We start from the raw sequence: 21,284 nt of genomic DNA, 5'->3' as shown, positions 1-21,284 counted from the left end.
ACCTCATGGAATGCTGATAGATACTTGGCCTCTCCCCCAAAAACCCTCGTAATGCCTTTGTGCGTGGCCCAATTCAGTGAGTCATGATGCATGCACTTTCTCATTCATTACGAACACCTCTTGCCCCTTAACCCCTAACCCGTCGCCTCTTCGCGACACTGGGGGCGTCATCATCTGCCTGCTCGTCCTCTTCCTCTCCCGCCGTGGCCTCGCCGCCCACCATGCTCACGCTACGACTTAGAGGCGGGACGCCGGCCGGCTGCGCGTTACGCTCGACCTCGCTTCGCAGGTCGCCCAGCAGCTTTTCAACTTCCATAAACATGTTGCGTGTCTGCTTGACGATCCCGTTTTCGTCCACCTCGTACCCGAGCACACCCTCGTCGTCGTCCGCGTCGTCCTCGCCTCGCTTTTTGACAAATTCGGGGCCGAAACCGCGATCAGGGTCCATTGCGTACATGGTGGCGTTGGCGAACATATGGACCAACTCGCGCTCCAACTGTGCTATGTTGAGAATAGCGCGCGGTGGAACCAGATCCGCCGAGGTGGGTAGCCAAACGTTCATGGCGCTCGGGTCAATATCCGACAGCGTCTTCTCCACGTTCTGTGCATGTCTCTGGCCTTGGTGTATCGCTGCCCGGATCTTTTTCAAATCCATTGGCTGTAGCACGATGTCGCTATAATTGGGAGCGTCCCTGACCTTGACCGGACCCGCGAACATGTTTGCATGCTTGTGACTCGTAACCTGTTCCAGAGCTTGGGCACTGACTTTCTGGAAAGCACGAGTCCACAATACATGTGTCGGTGGTTCCGAAGATGCCGCTTCCTCTGGGGACTCCTCTCGCTTACGTTTGGTGCTCCTCGGGATCATAAGCCCGCCCTCGCCACCCAGGTCGTCGAATGCTTTCGGGGTGGCTTCCTCATTCTTAATAGCTCGTGCCGGGGTATCAAGATCGTCAGCTGGGTCTTCTGCAATATGAGCGCTTTGCGAAAGCCTGCTCTTTGGCCTTGACGCTGCTGGGTCAATCTTTGACACGCTCTTCCGAGACTCTTTCTTCGCAGAATGCTGCGAGGAAGATTTGGGTAGTTGAGCATGTTGAGAAGGCGGGCTGAGTGGCTCATAGCTTGGGCTGGCTACATCGAAATAGCCTGTCATCTCCATTCGAGGGGTAGCGGGAGTTGGGGTTGAAGTCCACTTGGTGCCATGGCCTCGGACCACGTGTGATATCAGCTGAGACCCGGATGGCGTATGAACAGGTGTATGTACAGCCGATGGCGTCTGTGAAATGGGCTGTCCCAACGGAGCTCTGGGTTGCCCCGGAGTTTGGTGTTGAGGTTGCTCTGCGCGGCCTGAGAGGTGACCAGGATAAGGGGGACCGCGCGGTTTTGAGGAAGTGTCCGGCTGTTTTGCTACCGGAGTCGAAGGTGCCGGCGGTGCGGGTGGTGGAAATTGTCTAGGCGGCGGCTGGGGCTGATTTGGTACCGCAGGACGCTGGCTCGTTGGCAGAATTACACTCGGAGCACGTACTGGGGTCGAGACCTGTTGGGCCGCCGACGAAGGAGGCCGGACTGCCTGCTGAGCTGGGTATTGGTACGCCTGTGCCTGGGGAAAGTGTGGTGCCGGTGCCGGTGCCGGTGCCGGAGACGCCGAAGTAGGTGGACCAGTCGAGGGAATGACTGGTGCCGGACGGTGCTGCGGTGGCTGCTGTCCAGACCCATCCGGAGTTGCATTCAGGGGCAAGGAACCCAAAGAAGGCGGTAGCTGGCCGGCATGCTGCGGAGGCACCAGCACAGATTGAGGAGCTTGTGTAGTACCAGGAGTGGGAGTTCGGGAGGGTTGAGGTGGCTGGGTCACTGGAGGAGGAGCCTGTCGGTTTGCAGCATAGTTTGGCGGTGGTGGGTATTGGTGCTGTTGCTGCTGTGGAGAGTGTCCGGCCTGTGCCTGATTAGGGTAGCCAGGCTGTCTCACATTCTGCTGGGGAGCATAAGGTGGCCGAGGTGACGGGACTGGAGTCTGGTGCTGAGGTCTATATGGAGGCTCCCACTGTAAAGTACTCGGGGTTTGTGGTTGAGGAGAAGGCCTTGGCCGGGGTCCTGGAGTCTGGGTCCTAGGCAAGCTCTCAGGACGTTGAAGGTTCCCTTCAGGAAAGTGTGGTTGCGGCGAAGCAGAGGGCTGCGGGAGTCCGTATCCCTGAGCGGCTTGGGGATGTTGGAGGCCGGAAGATGCAGCGCTGGGCGGTCTCGGGGGCTCACTAGGCCTGCTAACAGGAGTAGTTTGCCTCACCTCGCTCGGAGGCCGCACGTTAGGCGGCAGCGTAGACGGATTTGGCTGGACAGGCCTCCGATCCTGGGGCAACGGAGGTTGTGAGACCGGCGCTGGAGTTGCCGGCTTGTTGGCAGCAGTACTCTGTGGTTGTAATTGCGGTGGTGTTGGCACCGGAATTGGTGTCTGAGTAACCTGGCCATTCGGTCTGAAAGGTTTGGCGGATTTGGGCTCTTCAGTGGAGGGCGTAGGTGTTCCGTTCGTTGCAGCAATCTTGCGCTCTGGTTGCACCGTCGGCTGGGGCTGGGGCTGGGGCTGCTGCTGGACAACAGCTCTAGCGCTCTCTTTCTTCTCCAGCTCCGCGATCTCGCGTTGCAGGTTCAAGATCTTATCATCGTCCTCCTGAATCGCCCTGACCATTTGCTGCTTATACCGTTCTTGCAGGACTGCAAGTAGTACCGGGATGACCCTATCGGCTTGTTCGCGGGCATCCTTGAGTGTCGGCAGCGGAAGGCTGGATAGCTTGCGCTTTTTGGCCGTCGGCGACAGGCTGCCCGTGTTTCCCGTCGCATTCCCGTTTGCGGTCGCATTTTGCCCACCGGCCGGCACCGAGGCAGCCTGGGGCATCTCATCCCGGATGAGCTGAAGCGCATGCTCCTGGAGAGACTCGGGGCCCAGCCTCCCAGCAGCAAAGCGTTCTTGCTCGCATATTAATTTATTATTCTTGAGCTCATCCGAAATGCGATTGAAGACGTCGTCGGCAAAGCCGTGTTTGCGTAGCAATCTGAATAAAAATAGCGACTCGAGGTTTGTGAATGCCGTCGAATTCATGCCCCAGTATCCGTCTCGGCCGTGGTCGAGGGGACCGTCGCGTCGCGTGAGAGGGTGAATCGGCGCCAGGATCTGATGGGTGTCACGGTTAGAACGCGAGGCTGAGGGAGGTTTTCGGGGCGCGGGGCGCTCAAATCCATCGGAATGACATACTAAAAGATGGGGATATGTTTTTTAGAGTCGATTAAGACTGCGCCGATGGGTCGCGAGGGAATTATGCGACATACGAGCCCGCTGGCGATGGATTCGTTGGCGATGGCTTCCTGCTTGCTATTCCGACGATTGTCCAGAAGTCACGTGATGCTCGAGTTTGAATGTACAGTGTGTAGAGTGGGAAGGTCTGGACGGGTAGATTGGGTGGTGTTGAGTCTAGAGTGGGTGCCCGTGGTCGGTTGTCAGTGCTGATCGGCTATGGAAGGTTGGAGGGGGCTCTGTTTGGCCGCTAGAAAAAGGGCGTCAGCCTCTCTAATTTTTGGGTGAGGGCCTTGGTGGCTTGACTCGATTGGATGGCTGGATCTGCCTTCATCTACATAATCTTTCAAGAGCACTTTTTCTTTCGATAGGGATTCTTTTATTTTCTTCTACTTCTAGGTTGGCATCCAAGAGGGCTTCATACCAAAAGCTGGTATCCGTGCATCGTCTCTGCTTCCGAATCGTTTTTTGAAAGTATACCCTTAGCATGGTAGCACGGCCAAGGTCGGATATACCATAGGTGTAAATCGACACCAGCACCTCGACCTTGACACCAATGCTGCAGCCACCGGTTTAAGGGGACTATGTAATTGGTGTTATCGCTTGAGACGCGTTTGTCTGTATTCGAATTCTTTACTGGCATGTGCCACAAAGACGTTCATGGCAACAGTGAATCGTGTTTGTCATTTCAAAGAGCTGTGACCGTAGGAAACGTGGCGCTCCAACACTTACATCAAGTACATGACCAGATCAATATAGATATCCTTCTGGGAGAATGACGGCATGGACTGCAAGGGCCTGGCAAAGGCAAGTGGCATTACCCAAACATCCCACTTTGAAATGTTGGAAGGATTTCCCTAGGCACAACAGCCTTCGCACAAAGAACGTGGTTGCGCCGCAGATTCGCACATCGCCGAAGGCAATCGCAAGACCCTGCATGACGAAACATCGTGGCTGCCGAAGCTTGGCACGATGTCCGCTTGTAAAGATGAGCAAACTCGAGACAGACCACGACAGGATATCATAGCCAGGTTGGTGGATATTTCGAATGCGCATGTCATCAAATCGTGGCAGCCGGATACGGAGCCACCGGAGGTGCAAGCTTTGCACACCGTATCGTACTCGGAGTCGTTCGTCCGTAGTCATTTACCTTCAATTATGAGGATATTTCGACGTAGGGCAGCAGTCGTACCTGAGAACCGCGGCTCCTCAGCGACTCGTCATCGTGGGAAGTTGACTCTGGTACCTTAACCAAAAAAACTGAGGATACCCTGAAGCTTATCGAGTCAAGTTACCCTGCTGCGGTAAATGTACGTAGTCGAGGGCCCCCCGGGGTCGGGGTGGGTGCGGGCTGATCCTAGCTCGCATCCTAGTAAACGATAAAGAAATCATTTGGGAAGATGATCACGGGCTAGTTGGCGGCTGAAATGGTAGGTAATTAACGACCTTTCCTGGATGCAAAGTATACTGGAACAGGTTCGGATAGTCGTCGTTGGAAATGGCACTCCATGAGAAACGCAACCATCATGTCCTATATACGAGATATAATAGGGGCAAGTCATCTTGCATGTCATAGTCCGGTGTGCACATCGAGCAGGGCGCGCGGTGAGACTGCTGCAAAGGCTATGTATACCGTGGCAGTTACGGATACGTGTACACACAAGGAAAGCTAGGCCTCGAAACGTGTTGGAAAATCCTCCGAACGATGCTCACCAGTTATTGATGTCATCAACCCCGTGTGTGGTCGCAGGAGGGGTGGTGTGTGTGATCGCGTGTAGGGTGCGCACATGCCCTCGATGGCTGATGGCAGTTGACCAGAAGCCTCTGTGGGAGCCCGGCCGCAGCCCAGCGCACCCGCTGGTCTGATGCACGCCTTCCGCAATCTCGTCCCACGAACCGGCCAGTGTCCGGTGCAACGTCAAGTTGCGCCGTGTGGTTTATCATATGGGCAGACAGGCATCGTGATGCTGAATCATGACGAGGATCTTCTGGAAATGGATAGGTCGGCACCGTCGCACGGTTGGGGGAGATTGTTGATGGATCTTGTGTAATAAACCGTCAGAGGCAGAAGGTGGATGGGGTTCGCGATTCAGCAGCAACGCCGACAGAGACAACGGGAAATAGGGGCATCATAAATTTCTTATGTCGGCATGGGCACGTTATGCAGGTATCGTCTTGATTCTTGAACATGTTCAACGCATGTCGGATCCGGGCAGTGTAACTGCAAGGGCAAGCTTTTGAGGTAGCAATTTACACAGGCGGCATACCTGGAGGAACGAGTGCAATTAAAGCCGACTTCATGCGGTTTATGCGAGCCTCCAGGAGCCCAACCTTTTTGTCGCCCTCCCGTCAACTTTTTCTTTTGGCAGTTAAAGCATGCAGCACGTCCCGGGCCTGCACTGCCTAATGCTGCAAGTCGATCCCTTGGATATAGCTTCCTGCCCCACTGCTAATATGCCCCGTAGCCCCCTAGTTTGATATGCCCTGCAAGAAATAAAATAGAAGCATTGAGAAGACGAGAGGAACAGGAAACGACCTTCATTTCATAAGTCCATAACGGGATGGAGGCTGAGGTCAATAGTTGCATGCACGTCAAATCATCGATCCAAAGGAAGGAAACCTTTGTCTCCAGCAGCGTGGCATTGCAGTGATGAAGGATGATGATGATCAAAAAAAGTATTTGCAATACCCAAAACACCATGGTTGTTGCATATTGACTTTGCCTGGCATGGAAGTCCATTTAAGCTACAGCAGGCCGGGCTGGAGTGTAAAGGTTTCCCAGCAGGAGCCCAGCCTAAGCCCGCCAGCCCGCCTCCGAGTCAGGGCACGGTAGAAGATTCCATTTGATTCAGATCATCCATCGTTTCGGCGGCTATTCGATTGGCACGCTACACGCTATGATGATGAACAGTTGCAGTCTTGGACCCTTCTTTTTCGAATGTTTTAGCAGTTAGCCTAATAGTAGCGAGATGCAAGTGTCTTGCCTAGCAGCCTAGTAGCCTCAACTGTGGTGTGCATTGTGTATTGCCGCTGGTGTGAAAAGCGTTCCGGGCCTGCACTACCTACCAGTACAGGCAGGTATTGTGCAAACCCTCCCTGCTCCACCGCCAACATCCACCTCTACATGCCTCATGTACTTGTATTGTGCCTCCAGAGTGGGACAGACCTCTCCAACTTATTAGCCTGGTGTAGATCTACTGGCCAGGTTTATTATTAAATAAGACATTTGATACAGGTGGGCAGGGAGGCTCTCTTGGTTCGATCCAGCAAAGAAAGGAAGAGGCGACCTTAACCGCATAGATCGGACGAGAATACTCCTAGGCGGGACCGGCGGGCGGACAGATTGATAACCATCTGATGCAACGCCCTAACTGCCCTCAACTTTGTTTAATGGTACACGCAATTGGGGAGTATGCAACCTACCTCTTAGGTACTGTAGGCTCTAGGTAAACACTGTATGTAGGTAATACTCACATGCATCAGCAAGTAAACGTCCGTCCACTCCGTCGAGACAGGACCCGTGTGTGCCCATTGATTCTGAAGAAACCTGGGATAGAGGGGAGAGACATACATGCATTAGACAGACCGACAAGACAGACCCGCGACCTGCAGCTTTTCCCCCCATCAACCCCCGTAGTCGTAACCGTCGGACATCATCAACAACAAAAAGAAACAAGCAACCAGCATCCAGTCTTCGCCTGGCTTGGCTCCTTAGGAAGGATTTCGAGAATACCTGACCTTAGCATCCGTCACCCATTGCATGCATTCTCCGGGCAGCTGGGAGGCTTGTTCATTGTTTCAGAGGGTTCTTGCCTGAAATTTGGTCGAGTCGCTCGAGTTCCACATAATTCAATGTTGAACTGGTCCGCCAATTAATTCGCCTGATGCCCCCCTTTCCTGGTCCTTCCCTCTCACGCCCCCAGTCAGCATAGTCATCTGCTTGCGCCTGCGTCGTGATTGGACGACTGCCATCCATCCTGTTCCTCCTGCTCCTACCGGCTCCTACCAAGGTCGGTCAGGGCCAGCTCTAGTACTTCTACATATCAACCGCCAATTCCTTCCCCCCGTGGACCCCTTCTTCCAGTTCACTCTACACCCGTCCTGCGCGCTCTCTCTTCCTCCCTCCGTAGCCAATACCATACATATAACAACACCACATACTCATACACACCATATAACCCGGGCATCCCACGACTCCCGACCGGACACACTGACGGCCAATTTCATTACACCCACTACCGGCACAAGCAGCATTCGCATTCTTTGATCCAGCAAGGCCCAACAGCTTTCTTGGATCCCTTATTTACTGCCGACACATACAAATCTTCTACCATGTCGGATCCCGTCACCATGAGCCCCACCGATGAGGAACTCGACCGCAACTGGCAGCCCAATGGCCGCCGTCCTCAATCGTGAGTTTCGCACACTGCTCATCTGCTCTGGCGTCGCGTGCCTCGCCCAGCTGGGAGGGACGCGGCGACATTAGCCAGCGACGACAGGAGACTAATAGCCGTTGCCTCACTACAGCACAATTGCCCGCTCCTTTAGCGCAGAGCTTATGGACATCTTCCGGATCGAGAACAGCGTCGCCGACTTAGACGAGCAGCTCAACAAGAGGTCCGTTTACTAAGCTCCCAGCAGCGCCCTGCCCCTCGCTAGAGTAAGAACGCTAGCTGACTCTCAATGCAACCCACAGGAAGGAGAAGGTCAGCACCCACACTACGGAGCTCGAGGCCCTCGAGAAGCGCATCAAGGAGATGGAGGCTCGCCTGAAGCGCAGCAGCGGAGGCCAAGGAACAGCCGCTCAATCAGAGAGCCAGCGACAGGCCGCCAGCGACCTCGCCGCGGACAAGGACACGGCCGCCCAGATGGCTGCCCAGAGATCCATGGGTACCTCCAGACCAGGTACGGCCAAACAGCCCCAGCAAGCACCAGCGCATGGAGGGGCCATGCCGCCGACTCCCACAGCCAGTGAAGGTGAATACGAGCTCGTTGACCCCTCCACAGCATTCGCCTTCCCCCAACCACATCACTATGGTAGCAACGGTCTTGCGACGCAAAGTTTTACTGACATGGTTCTTGTTTATAAAGATGGTGACCGCGATTCTTAATCTGCTTTGTTCGTCCCGCCCCTTCAAAGCGTCGACTTCTGCTTGTTGCTGTACGGCTGTGCTATTTTTCCCCCGTTGCTGTCCTGCGATGTTACCATTTCCCCCGGCGGATGCTCTCATTGGCTTGCTGGGCGGCGTGCAACCAGATTCCCCCCGTTCCTACCGAAGGCTTCTGGCACCCCGTCGTTTGGACAATCAACAACCACGGCAACAGCTCAACTACCGGCAATCAGCTACACAACTGGATACGAGACACAGATGAGTGGCTTCTTACGAACGAACATGACTACTTTTTCGATTTTTGGCATCCCCACGACGAGCGCACTCGACAGCATTGGCTGCTCGTCCCACATACAACAAACATATACCCTCGTTTAAACTAGAGAGAGACGATCCTTTTGGTCATCCGTGGCGTGTTACGGCGTCTCATCGTCATATAATATTCCCTCGACAATCTTCATTTCACGACACGATTCATTCTAGCGAAGGCCAGCTCACCAATGTCTGCCCGCTTTTTTGAGTAAACACGACCTCGGGCAACATCGAGCATGAGCTGTATGTAACGCATTACACAAATATTTAGGGGGGAAAGGAGGGAGGGAGGGGGTGAAGGAAGGAGTACGGTTAGCAGGTTCCCGTGGTAACCGACGCCCGGCAGTTGACTCGGCCCGTCTCTGGTTACCTGAGTACGATAGAACGAGACCTTTTTTCGCCTGGGATTGAAGGGGAATGCCGAGGAGTTGGCGAATACTACTGGGACGCATTCATCATTTTTTTGTTATAGCACAGCATGTTGTGTTATTTGCCTCGCCATGCCGTCGCAAACACACGGGAAAGGGTTGCTATGGATTCCATTCCAACCCATCTTCCACATCCTGACTGGGTTTCATTGTAAATACTGGGTTATAGAGCACAGGAGGGAGAAGAGCTTCTAATGCATTTTCCTGGATACAATACAACAAAAAAACAAAACACTTATGTCTCAGATGTCTGACTCAAATTTGAATTGAACCATCATATCTATAAATGTATATACTAAAAGAAAGTTTGCGTCATCATAAGGCATTGCCTTTCAATACCCTCGGACCGGTTTGACTTCAAGCCATGGAGATTCTTGGGGTTGGGGAGATACTGCACAGAAGGTTCCGCTTTCGAAGCAAGCGCAGGGCGGATTACCTGTACTACTACTGACGGAATCCGGTCACTCAGGGGCAAATCTCTATTTATACTTGAGTCTTCTATTTTGGGCCGAAACCCCAGATTCTGCGAATGGCTGAGTAATTTGCTAGTCAGGTGGCTGCGGGACACTTGGACAGTCGAAAGGCTGGGTGTATACTACAGTTAGCGACACACTCCTGTTTGCGCGTCATGCAATTGTGTGGTTGCGATTAGGCGAGATGACAGTCCATCACAAGTCATTGCAACAAAAGTCAAAGATACGAGAGCCAAACATCGCAAATGGTGTCTTATTATTCCTTCCATTAGCCGGTCAAGTTGATCCGATCATGTTCCTCCAAAAAATTACAGTCCATGATCAAGCCGTGATCGTCTAAGCAAATCATCGCACCCCAGTATTACACTCAAGCGTATCTCTCACCAAAGCTGTTCAACGATGAAGTTCGCAACCCCTTTGTAGCTTACACCACAATCTTCTTCTTGCGCGAGAAGGGGACTTTGTCTCGGCGGTAATGGCCCAGCTTCTTGTTAGTAGCGTCCAGGGGCTTGGGTGCCGTTCCATACTTCTTGTTGCCCACATCGAACACACTGAAGCCTGACTTCAACCAGATATCGCCGAGGATACCCTCGGGGCTCGAGAATCTACCCAAGCTCTGGAGACCAGCATAGCATTGTCCTTCCATCCAAGGCTCGAATGGTTCGTCCTCCCCGACGACATCTTGAAGTGACTGGAATGTGATGTAGCTTCCGGGAACCCGGCCGACGACGCGTTCACCGGTTGCGTCACCGATCTCCCAGATGAAGTCGGGCGGTGTCGCGTTGCAAGGCAGGATATACCCATAGGCATCTTCCGAGAAGTTGGCACTGGGTACTGCTCTGAAGTAGTCCTCGACTGCAGAGTCGGGGGCATAAAGAAGAGTCGTGCCGGTGTCTACGATGACCGACTTGGGAGTGGAAAACTCATACCGGACGTCTTGGCCGGAGATTGCGTAACCAGTCATCTGGAGTCCCCAAAAGCCCTCGCTGTTGTCGACGTCGATGTACTGGATTTCCGAGCCATGCAGGCTATGGTCGATGTATCCGAAGTTGTACGAGCCCTTGTCGCTGTTATGCTTCAAGTCGACGGTGAAGAGCGGGTCCTTGAGGACCTGTGGTAAGAAATCCAGGAGAACGTCCTGCGGAGGCGTGGTTTGGGCAAGGCTGGGCCACGCAAGCCCCAGAAGACCCGACATCTTGAAGTCCTTGGAGAAGGTGTCCGACACGTCCTCGGCCGACTCGATGGTCATGTTGTTGATGGTGAAATCGCCGAGAGTAAGAGTGTCCTTGTAGACTATGCCCGACGAACTAGAGAAATCTCCGTAGATGATCTCCCAGGTGGTGTTGGGGACAAGCTCCGCGGTGGAAGACTTGCGTGGATCCCAGAGAGATTGGCCTTCAACCTCACCTTTCGCGGTGTCGGTAGAGAAAACCCAGCTACACAGGTGGCTTTTATTAGCAAATGTGATCTAATAGCATACAGCTATAGAGATGAGAGCATTGCTGTCACTTACGAGTCTGAGGATCCCGTATCGAAGTCGAGGTAGAGCACTTGTGGGGGGGATCCGATGCCGACGGGGGCAATGAAGTACAAATCATCCTCCTCAGCGACAGCCTGGGCACCGCCATTGGCCGACAAGGTAGCCTTGGTCTTGGTCATCTTGCGCATTGCGATCTTCTTCAGCTTCTCGGGGACAGGGATGTTGTACTTGGCCAAAGTGCGCATGTACTGAACACGGGGATCGACGTGACCGCGGCGCTTGAGGCTGGAGGCAACAGGGGCCGAGAAGGTACCACCACCAGAGACGGGGACGGAGGCAACGAAGGCAGAGAACAAGGTCAGCCACATGGCTGCCACCAGGCAGACATGCGTGAAGCCTGCCATGGTTGTCGGTCTGTTTGGAGTGGGAACCGTGAGTGATGGGAATGTTGTTAGGGTGCCCGGGTTGAAAATAGAAAAGAACTGACTGAGGTGAGGGAGAGGATGTGAAGTATGTAAGGGTGAAGTGGAAGCTCCAGATGTGCCCGACTTGTCAGTGGAAAGGTCAAACGAGAGAGCTTGGGTTGACAAAGGAGTTTGGTCTCTTATAGTGTCTCAACTCAACCAGTGGGTGACCTTGGGGGTGTCAGATGTCGGACCAGCGGAGAAGAACCCAGACAGAAAGACGCAGAGAAATGTCGTGACTCGTTTGCCCATTCGGTGCCTCGCATCAAATTGGATTGAAGGGTGAGTGTTGGACGGAAATAAAGGTGGGATGGGCAGATGCAGTGGAACAGTCCAGGAAGGAGCTGGCCAAGCTTCAAAAATGGAAAGAACCCTCGAAAACTCCAAATCGTCGTGGAATGGCTGGAACTGGAGCTAGGAAGGAGCACAGTGGTACAGCTCTAGGAAGGCAGGTACATCACAGGTAACATCAATGGAAGCAGGCACGGGTACCATCATGCCATCGCCCTTCCAGACTGTCCTACCAGACCCATCTTTCAGGGCAATCAGAACTTCAAATTGAATATTAGGTCACTCATTTGAGAGATTGACTATGTAGATGGCATACAAGGTTCTTACGCTACCTAGGCACTTACATGCAGACAGGTATGCAGTACGTGCAATGCTGCATGTTATAGATTAACTATCGTGCATCTGCAGTCGGTCTGGTAACCAACCATGCATACGGCATTCATTCTGGTTACAGTTGCCGATCTTCCCCTGCTGTTAGTGATGGCCATTTGACAGCCTACTAAATCCATGGTGATGACCATCAAGAGTCAAAGAGGCAAATTGCAGGGCTCCATGATCCAACCGTATGTAGGTAAATGTGTTGATTACCCCAGTTGGGTTTCTATGTTGCACTGGGCATCAGGGACATGGATATCTGAGAACGAATGTACAAACACCATGTTGAACATGACTTCAAGTGCGTTGGGTAGAGAAAAGTCAATAAGCGAGTAGGACTTGTCAAGCCTCGTGTTACTGTATAGCACTTGTTAGCTTGTATCATAAACGGAAACGACGAAAATAAACAACACCAATTCTGTCATCTTTACGTACTCATTGCTTTTCGTCTACCCAGTGCTAGAAAGAAGAGGCTGGCAGGGTGGACATAGTTGTTACAGCGAACCCACGGTTATACATCCACGGGAGCCAACAAGCCCTGCTACGTTAAACACCAGACAGGCTCCCTTATATCGTGAAGTCTCCTCAGTTGTTCATCAAGATTCCCTGTGTAGTGTGGTATGGACGGGTGTGATATTGCCACTATCTAGATAGATATCCTACCGGTCTGTGTGCCAATGTGCTGACACGGACTGAGCTCCCTTTCCCACGGCACCCAGGAAGGTCATGGCTCTCGACTGCCGGGTGTCACTCCCCCATCACCGCCATACCCGCATCGACGTGCGTGCCCGTCCGCCCTCGTCTGCCTCCCCGTCCCAAGGGAATATCAACTCGAACGGGAAATCGTCCCCACGGCTAGCCACATTGTTTGACACCCAAGCCAGCCCCCCATCCCCACAAGGGCAATCCCAACCTATGCACCTCTCTCCCTGGCCTCCCCATCACCAGCAGGTTCACTGCATAAGCATTAGCATATGTCGCCGTCCTAGCCCGTCTCAGGTTTCTCTGCCCATTGGCCCGATTATCGATGGCACGACGCTATGTTGTTCTTGGCATGACAAACAGCAGGCAGTCCGACGAGGGCCTGTACGACCTGTTGTTTGCACCGTTGTGTACCCCCGAAAGGAGAGGCTTTGGTGACACAGCACATACCCACTTCACGTTGTTTGACAACTGCAACATCTCCCCAACGTTACCTCAATCTGGAGGCTCGGCCTGTTTAGGTACGACCTTGGCAATGGTCCTTCAGGGGCACAAATCACCGAGAAACAGAACGAACTGAGTAACCTTAGGCTATCTCAGTTACTACCCGATCATGCCAAGTGCGAGTGGCTACCTAGTTACTACCCGAACATGTCAACATTGATATGTGTGAGCACAGATAGATCTGCCTATGTGTGTGTGGATGATTGCATCTAAAATCGTGTTCGTTAAAGTCTATAGCCGTCTGGTTCTACTACCACTACTACTGCTGCTACGGTACAGTATTACAGCTCGTCGTGCTTAGGCTTGTTCTCGTTTTCCTTGTCCTTCTGTGCCTGCTCGGCCGCCATCTTCTTGATCATCTCCTCGATCTGGTCGGCATCTATCGTCTGCTCCGAGTTGGCGCCGGTGCCCGTCTTGGTGCTGTCCGACTTCTTGGACTTGCTGCCGGACTTCTTGGACTTCTTTCCGCCCTTGTTGTCGAAGTTCTTGACGGCCTTCATCGCCAGTTGCATGCCCACCTGCTCAAGCTTCTTGGACTTCTTGGCGATCTCGTCAACGGTGATGACGGGGTCGGCAGTCTCAGGGAGCTTGGCCTGCTCCGCCAGCTTCTTCTCCAGCCAGTCGAGAGTGGACTTAGAGAGCTCCGTGATCTCCTTCAAGTCGTCAAGAGTGTACAAGACTGGAACTGGGCCACGGTCCTCAGGGGTAGCCGTAGTGGTTGTAGAAGCAGTGGCGTCATCCTCGAGGCCATCGAAATCGTCAGAGCCCTTGGATGGCGCAGCAGTGACAGATGATGCCTCGCCAGATGTAGCGCTCGCAGCACTAGCCGAGGCGGACGAAGACCAGGCCTCGGCCTCGGAGATCTGCTTCTGAATGCTCTCAATGAAAGTGGACGTCTGGTTGAGGACACCGCGGAGAGACTTGACGATCTCTGGTCGCTCCGTCTTCTCCTTGATCCGCTTCTCGACTGGTGCCACCAGATCCTTGAGTGCCTTGAGGCGCGACTTGAGTGCGTCACGAGAGGCATCGGCACCATCTTCGTAGAGCCATTCGCTAACCTCGCCGGACTTCTTCTCCAAAGCTGCACGCTCCTTCTTCGTAGAAGTAGCAACGAAGGACTCGCTTTCCAGAAGATCGCGGACTCGGTAGGTGAAGGCCTCAAGCTGGTTGAGGGTCTCCTCACGGGCGCGGCGCGACTTGTCTGACATCTCGAAAGACTTGATGCGGGCCTTGGCGGAGGAGAGTTCATCCTTGGTAAGCTCGGGCACTCCAGCCTTCTCGAGCTCAAAGTCGACAGGAACGACAACGAGCTGGGTCTTCTTGGGCTTGGCCGCATCTGTAGATTCAGTAGAGGCAGAGCCGGTTTCAGTGGAGGCAGTGGAGGTGGTTTCGACCGAAGAAGTAGCGGCGGTATCTGTAGAGGCGGTGGTGGATGCAGTCTCAGCATCTTCGGGGCTCTCTTCGCCATCCTTCAATGGCTGTTGGTCCTTCTTGCCGAACCCGAAGAGGTTCTTGACGCCATCCATGACGGAGCCCTCCTTGTCGGTCTCCTCGGCTTCGCACTCGACGGAGGCCTTCACTATATCAACCTCGCCATCGTCGCTTCGCAGTTGCAACTTGACCTTGAACTGGATGTCCTCGTTCTTGCAGCCATTCTTCTCCACAAGCTGTGCAACGGTGGCTGTGAGGTTCTTGGTAGTGAAAGTCTTGGTTTCCTTGTCCACAACACCATCGGCAGAGGGGATTTGCTGGTAGAAGTTGACAGACAAATCCTCGTGGTTGGTGAAGGTAACCTCCTTAGGCGTAGCACCCAAAATGGATCTCTCGGTCCACAGACGCTGCTGCTGGGCCTTACCCTGGGGGTTGGTCCACTTCATGCCAGCAGCGTAGCCAGCGGCATCTGCAATCCTGATCTCCTTAACGCGGAAGCTGGGACTAAGATCGGCAGCCCGGAAACCGGCTCCAAATACAGCGGCCTCATCCGAGTTGACGTTGCTACGGAGCTTCTCGCTGCCAGCAATCTTCTCAAGAGCCTTCTGGACGAAGGGCGTACGCGAAGCACCACCGTGAAGAATGATGGAATCCAGCTGGGAGATGCTCAGCTCAGCAGCATCCAAGGCCTTCTGGACTGCAGCACCAACTCTGTCGGAGTGAGCCTCGGCCATCTTCTCGAAGTCTGCGCGAGTGATTTTGTACTTAAAGTCGATGTCATCGTACAGACCCTCGAAGCTGCCCCGGCTATCGGTGTTGGCACTCAGGATATGACGCAGCTTCTCTGCTTCCTTCAGGAGCTTGGCCATGGCCCGACCGTGCTTTTGGACGCTCTCGATCGTGACCGACGCCTTCTTGGCGGCCGGGCTTTCGACGAATTGCTGGACCATATCATCCAGAATGAGATAGTTGAGAGCATCACCACCCAGAGTCCTGTCCCAGCCATTGCCCATGACCTGGACTTCCTGGACCGTCTTGTTGAACTTGCCGACGTCCTTGACGGTGCGGGACTGGAACTTCATGACGGTGGCCTTGGCGGAGCCGGCACCCATGTCGAAGACCATGTGGTACTCGGGCTTTGCGCCGTCGTTGATGTTGGGGAACTGTCTGCTGGTGGCGTAGTTGAGACCGACCGCCATGCCGTCGCTGATGAGCGACAGGACCTTGAGACCGATCATCTCGGCAGCCATCTGGACTGCGCGCTTCTCCTCGACAGTGTAGAAGGGGGGCACGGTGATGACGGCAGAGCGAACCAGGGTATCGGATCCAGCGAGGTTCTCGGCGTTGCGCTGGATGCTCTGGAGCTCCATAGCCAGCAGTTCCTCAACCATCCAGGCCTCCTCCTCAGCGCTGAAAACCTTGCTCTTGAAAGAGACGGTGCCCCGGTTCTTGTGCTTCTCCAGTTGCAGGGCAGGGTGCCTGGCAAGGTATTCCGCCACCAGCGCATCGTCGGCGGGCAGGCCCACGAGGGTCTTTAGGTTGGGGTAGACGTCGCTGGGGAAACGAGCCGAGAGGGCCATGGCATCGGAGCCATAGGCGCGTTCAGGGTATGCACCGGACTTAGGGGCATTTTGGAAAGGCTTGAAGGCGACGGCGGAGGTTTCCTTTCTTCTCGAGTCTTTGGTCAGGACGATTTCGAGGGGGATGCCGGGCTTGACAAGAGCAGCTTTGATGTATTCAGTTCCCAGATCGACACCGAGAACAGCAGCTATAGCAGAGACATTTGTTGAAAATAGGACGGCCACGCAGAGCAGAAGGCTGCGTGGTGATGAGAGGTTCACCATGTTGTGGGCGGTGCTGTCGGCGAATATGTCGCCTGCTAAAAATGTTGCGAAACCAGCTTTGGTGCTAACGAGCTTGCAGCAAAAATATTACAACAAAGAGAGGGAAGGAGACGGCCAGGAAATCCACTCAAAGCGGGCTACGGGACGTCTTGATCAATAAAGCCCCAGGACCTGTCGTCGTAAGGAATCTGTCCTCTTGTCGAGACGGTGAATAGAAGGATGTAGTAAGTGGTAGGTAATGCGTTACCTAATTCTGGACAGCTATGCAATCCCCCACCAACTAATTATTCACTTTTACCAAAGCTTTCAGCGATGCCGTCAGAAGAGGACAGCTAATGGTAAGGTTGGGGCAAGCCAGGACAAAGAGACCCCTACTCGGGACACAATTCCGTCGCTGATTGGCTCCTTTACAGCAGGGGGGTCCAACTGGCACGTTGATTCGGCGCCTGGTTCCCGCTGCACCCCAACTGGTTCAATGTATTGCTGCATGGAGTACTAATATTCGATCAGAACACATTGACGACGCCTGTGATAGACGACGTTTTCTGAATTTCAACCGAGCTTCAGGAACCTGCTGCCGGTTCCGATCCAGATGGCATTGAATGCACATGTGTCTTTATCAACCAAATACGTACGCGCAAATTTGCGTACAGCAAGTACATGGCAACCCACAATAGCGGGTTTGACTGGGCGGAAAGATCGACATCTCATTATCGAGCTTCCTCACAAAAAGCAAAGTATATAACCCAAATCCTAGACTGAAGACACATTGCAGAGATCGCCGAACCTCGGTAAATACATGCTAAAGCGTCTTTCACACACGAACCGGGTAGGTATATACTGTAAGTTCATGTAGATGCAGTCGACTGCAACTATAATCCCGAGAGCCCGAAACAGAGGACCGGGAAAGCGGGGCTTGAAGGCCCGGAGCCATTCAAGCAGGAGGTAAAAGCAAGCTCGTATTACCAACCTGGGGGTTGTCAGTCGTCAGATCCGAAGCTCGTCGTTCTCTCGATCATCATCCCACCCATTTCGCTAAACACCAGCGACCATTTCTTGCTCTTTGAGGGAACGAATTGACTCGATTTTGGGGGATAAATCACCTTGATTACACCGGTTTCCGACCATCCTGTCCCGTGGCGCGCATTCCTCAATCCAACATGCCAGAAACCCGGGGCTCAGTCCGGCAGCGCAAGAAGGCGGCGCAGGAAGCCAACGCATCTGCGGCCGAACCCGCGCCGGCCGAATCCTCCGCGACCGAAGAAGAAGTCATTCCTGAGCCCAAGCCCAAGCCGACGCCCAAGGCCCGCCTCCAGTCCGAAGACGAGGACCACGATGGCTACACGCCCTGGCTCGACATTGTGCGCGTGATCACCTTCCTCCTGGTGGCGTCGGCGGGTCTGAGCTACCTGATCTCGGGCGGCGAGACCTTCACCTGGGGCATGAAGCACCCGCCCAAGTACCTGCAGATGAACTGGTGGAAGTCGCAATTCGTACGTTTCTCCCTTCTACTCGCAACCCCCTGCCCCTTTACCCTCCCACGGTTTACGAGGGGCTTTCGAAGTTGTAACAACAGTATCCACTGACCCCTGGCTACGAGCAACACCACAGGCCTCCCCTCTGCAACTCACCCTCGACGAGCTCGCGCAGTTCGACGGCCGCAACCCCGAGTCCCCCATCTACCTCGCCATCAACGGCACCATCTACGACGTGACGGCGAACCGGCGGACCTACGGCCCGGGCGGCTCCTACAACATCTTCGCGGGCGTGGACGCGTCGCGCGGCTTCGTGACGGGCTGCTTCGCCGACGACCGGACGGCGGACCTGCGCGGCGTCGAGCAGATGTTCCTCCCGGTCGACGACCCGGCCGAGGACAACAAGCACTTTGGCTCGGCCCAGCTCGCCGAGCTCAAGCGGGAGGAGCGGGAGGAGGCCGAGCGCAAGGTCTTCGAGGCCCTCGAGCACTGGGTCAACTTCTTCGCCCGCTCCGACAAGTACCACAAGGTCGGCACCGTCAAGCGCGAGCCGGGCTGGCTCGACAAGGAGCCGCTCAAGAAGCTGTGCGACGCGGCGCAGCAGCAGAGGCCCAAGAGGAAGGTGCCCGGGCAATAAATGCTGTAGGTAGGCAGAGCAGAGAAAGGAAGTCAAATCAAGCAGAGTAGTGTAACGTTTGAAGGTTAAAATGGTACTGTACTGGATAGATGATGCGCAAATATCAGGCTTGCTTGTACAAGATATGTCGAATTCTGGTCTTCATTTTCATTTTATAACTTTAGGGGCACAGTGACTTTATTCTACTTGTTCGGTCTGCTGCATACGACCTACAACCTATTCTTTACAGGGTTTGGCGGCCCTGCTTTCATGTGTAGTCACTTTCATAAGGCCGAAGAATGCTTCTCGTAGTGATGTACCTCCTCACTCTGAATATGCGCATGCCATTGAATATAGGAGAGTATTGGGGATAGGTACATGTAGACAAGGCAAGGGGTACAATACATGGCTGGCAGAGTACCATACTCTTTCATCTTAGTAGTCAAGCTATGGTCCCGGAGCTGTACGCCCGATCTATATCATCTCAGGTATACAGCTGTTTTCGGTGTGTATGATTTCGCCTGACTTGTCAAACCTTCATCAGACTCACGAATTTGACTTGACTCGACAAGTGGGTATTCCTTCTGTAGATGAGTTGACCAAGGCAACACTCCAAACCATTATCTGGCGTCGTTTCCTTTGTAAAGCTACTTTGATGATCTTCCTGGGCGGTATACGGACATAGGCGTACACACCTCAAGTTCGGATAGCGTCGAGTGTCAGAGGCGTCTCGAGCATTGATTGTCCAGGTAACGAATGACCAAAACTGTAGGTTGGTCGATCTCACAAGTCTCGTTGGGCCAAGAGCCAAGGGTTGGGCTGCGAGTTCGACCTGGTCCAGGGAAGCCAGCATCGTCTCCCTAAACTCTCCTGTCCCATGGCGAGAGCCTCAGGACTGAGAAGGGGCAAATAAGCTTCTCGACACTTATTGGGAAAACTGTCGTGTTCTATGGAGTAGACTGTTTAGCAGCTCATGCCACATCCCTTATCAGTATCAATCACTTTCAGAGAGCAACAGCTCAGGCGCAAACGAATCACAGAGACCAAATTTTTGTGCGTATGTGAATGTATATTACAAAAACAGGTACAGATCCGACGTTTAGAATCTCTAGGGTATAGGAGTCTGATGATGAAGTAGTACAAAGATGAATGCCACGGCGTTGCAAGAAAACGAATAAACAACAACACGCAAACATCCACCCCATCTTCAGCGCTTGGCCTCTTCCTCGCTTCCTCTCTCATTCTCTCTAAAACAAAATAAAAAAACCACCACCACCCACCTGGGACAAGAAAAAAGCTTGCTGTGTAGTCCCAGGTATACGTGCCTTCCTTCCCTGGAAACCTGTTTCCATCATATTATATATATCTCTTCAACTCATCGACAAACAACAACGCACTATCTGCTATGGCGGAACCCGGCGAGGGCGGCATGACGCTGATAGGCGCCCGGTCGACGCATCCATCCCCAATGATAGGGGGAATAGATAGCGCTGATGCGGGGATGAGAGCAATTGCCCCAGGATGATGAGACCCGGAGGCGTTGCTTGTGAGTTGTTATTAAGGCCTCGCCAGGCGTAGCAGCTTGCAGTTGTTGTTTGAAGGTGTTGGGTATGCATGTTCTTATTGTTTTTCTTGGTTTTCTCTGTTGAATCCTCAAAAGTCCATGTCGACAACCGCTCAAAGCATGAACGCAGCAGCCATGGCGACCAGGCTGAGCGCGGTGGAGATGGTGGCAGTTGAAGCGCCGGCAGTGGTAGGAGTGGAAGTCTGCGAGCCGGGGGCGGAGCCAGTGCCGGAGCCGGAGCCGGAACCAGAGCCAGTACCGCTGCCGCTGCCAGAGCCGGAACCAGAGCCAGAGCCAGAGCCGGATCCACCAGTAGTCGAGTTGCCACCAGCAGCACCGCCAGTAGCACCACCGGCAGCACCACCAGCAGGGGTAGGAGGAGAAACGTTGGCAGTGGCCTTCTTGGCGAGAGCCAGGTAGTTGGCGAGCGAGCGGGTGGCGTTGGCAGAGGTGTTCTCGTTCAGGACCATGCCCATACCGGCCTGGCAGTGCTTGCCCTGGGAGCAGTAGAACCACATGGGCTTCTCATCGGCGACCATGATGGTGTAGGTGGGGAGCATGCCCATGGCCTTGCTGGCGGCGACGGGCATGAAGCCAGAGAAGACGCCCTTGGCGGCACCGGCGGCACCGGTGGAGTTACCGGCACCCGCCGCCATGGACATGGGCATGCAGGGCTGGTCGAAGGTGGACTGGACCACGCTGTGGTTGCCGCCGCGGAACTGGAACTGGACCATGTCGCCCTTGGCCGCCTTCATGTTGTCGGGCATGAAGGTGAGGGAGCCGTTCGTCGAGCCGACCGACACCACGTGGACCTTCTGTGCGGTGGCCAGGCCCATCAGGGCGGAGAGAGCAAAAGTCGTGAACTGCATCTTGACTAATAACTAGGTATATATAACAAAAAAGGGTGGGTTTGTTTAAGTGGCGTAGGAGT

At 54.0% G+C, this 21,284-nt stretch overlaps 6 protein-coding genes across 6 annotated transcripts; 2 read left to right on the top strand and 4 right to left on the bottom strand.

Annotated features, from left to right (window-relative positions):
• Positions 1 to 127: 127 nt before the first annotated feature.
• PG985_008349 (uncharacterized protein) lies at positions 128 to 4,222 on the bottom strand (the record flags this gene model as incomplete). The annotated part of the gene is made up of 2 exons (XM_066828117.1): positions 128 to 3,163; positions 4,118 to 4,222. The coding sequence occupies 2 exons, from the start codon at positions 4,220 to 4,222 to the stop codon at positions 128 to 130; spliced, it is 3,141 nt and encodes a 1,046-aa protein (XP_066683029.1).
• Positions 4,223 to 7,561: 3,339 nt separating this feature from the next.
• On the top strand, positions 7,562 to 8,394 carry PG985_008348 (uncharacterized protein; the record flags this gene model as incomplete). Its single annotated transcript, XM_066828116.1, has 3 exons — positions 7,562 to 7,695; positions 7,811 to 7,900; positions 7,980 to 8,394. Coding segments are annotated over 3 exons (639 nt in total), but the record flags the coding sequence as incomplete, so codon positions are not given.
• Positions 8,395 to 10,031: 1,637 nt separating this feature from the next.
• Positions 10,032 to 11,491, bottom strand: PG985_008347 (Endothiapepsin; the record flags this gene model as incomplete). Its single annotated transcript, XM_066828115.1, has 2 exons — positions 10,032 to 11,043; positions 11,121 to 11,491. 2 exons carry the CDS (start codon positions 11,489 to 11,491, stop codon positions 10,032 to 10,034), a joined length of 1,383 nt encoding a protein of 460 aa, XP_066683027.1.
• A 2,213-nt stretch (positions 11,492 to 13,704) lies between these two features.
• PG985_008346 (uncharacterized protein) lies at positions 13,705 to 16,698 on the bottom strand (the record flags this gene model as incomplete). Its single annotated transcript, XM_066828114.1, has 1 exon — positions 13,705 to 16,698. The coding sequence occupies one exon, from the start codon at positions 16,696 to 16,698 to the stop codon at positions 13,705 to 13,707; it is 2,994 nt and encodes a 997-aa protein (XP_066683026.1).
• Positions 16,699 to 17,858: 1,160 nt separating this feature from the next.
• Positions 17,859 to 18,810, top strand: PG985_008345 (heme binding protein; the record flags this gene model as incomplete). The annotated part of the gene is made up of 2 exons (XM_066828113.1): positions 17,859 to 18,191; positions 18,310 to 18,810. The coding sequence occupies 2 exons, from the start codon at positions 17,859 to 17,861 to the stop codon at positions 18,808 to 18,810; spliced, it is 834 nt and encodes a 277-aa protein (XP_066683025.1).
• Positions 18,811 to 20,466: 1,656 nt separating this feature from the next.
• Positions 20,467 to 21,222, bottom strand: PG985_008344 (Extracellular serine-rich protein; the record flags this gene model as incomplete). The annotated part of the gene is made up of 1 exon (XM_066828112.1): positions 20,467 to 21,222. One exon carries the CDS (start codon positions 21,220 to 21,222, stop codon positions 20,467 to 20,469), a length of 756 nt encoding a protein of 251 aa, XP_066683024.1.
• Between the last annotated feature and the right edge of the window lie 62 nt (positions 21,223 to 21,284).

The sequence above is a fragment of the Apiospora marii genome (genome assembly GCF_038362585.1).
Source record: "Apiospora marii strain CBS 49790 chromosome Unknown utg000005l_segment0_segment0, whole genome shotgun sequence".
NCBI classification, from domain to species: Eukaryota; Fungi; Ascomycota; class Sordariomycetes; order Amphisphaeriales; family Apiosporaceae; genus Apiospora; species Apiospora marii.
The sequence above is the reverse complement of the archived record's forward strand: the minus strand, read 5'-3'. Positions and strand labels throughout refer to the sequence as shown.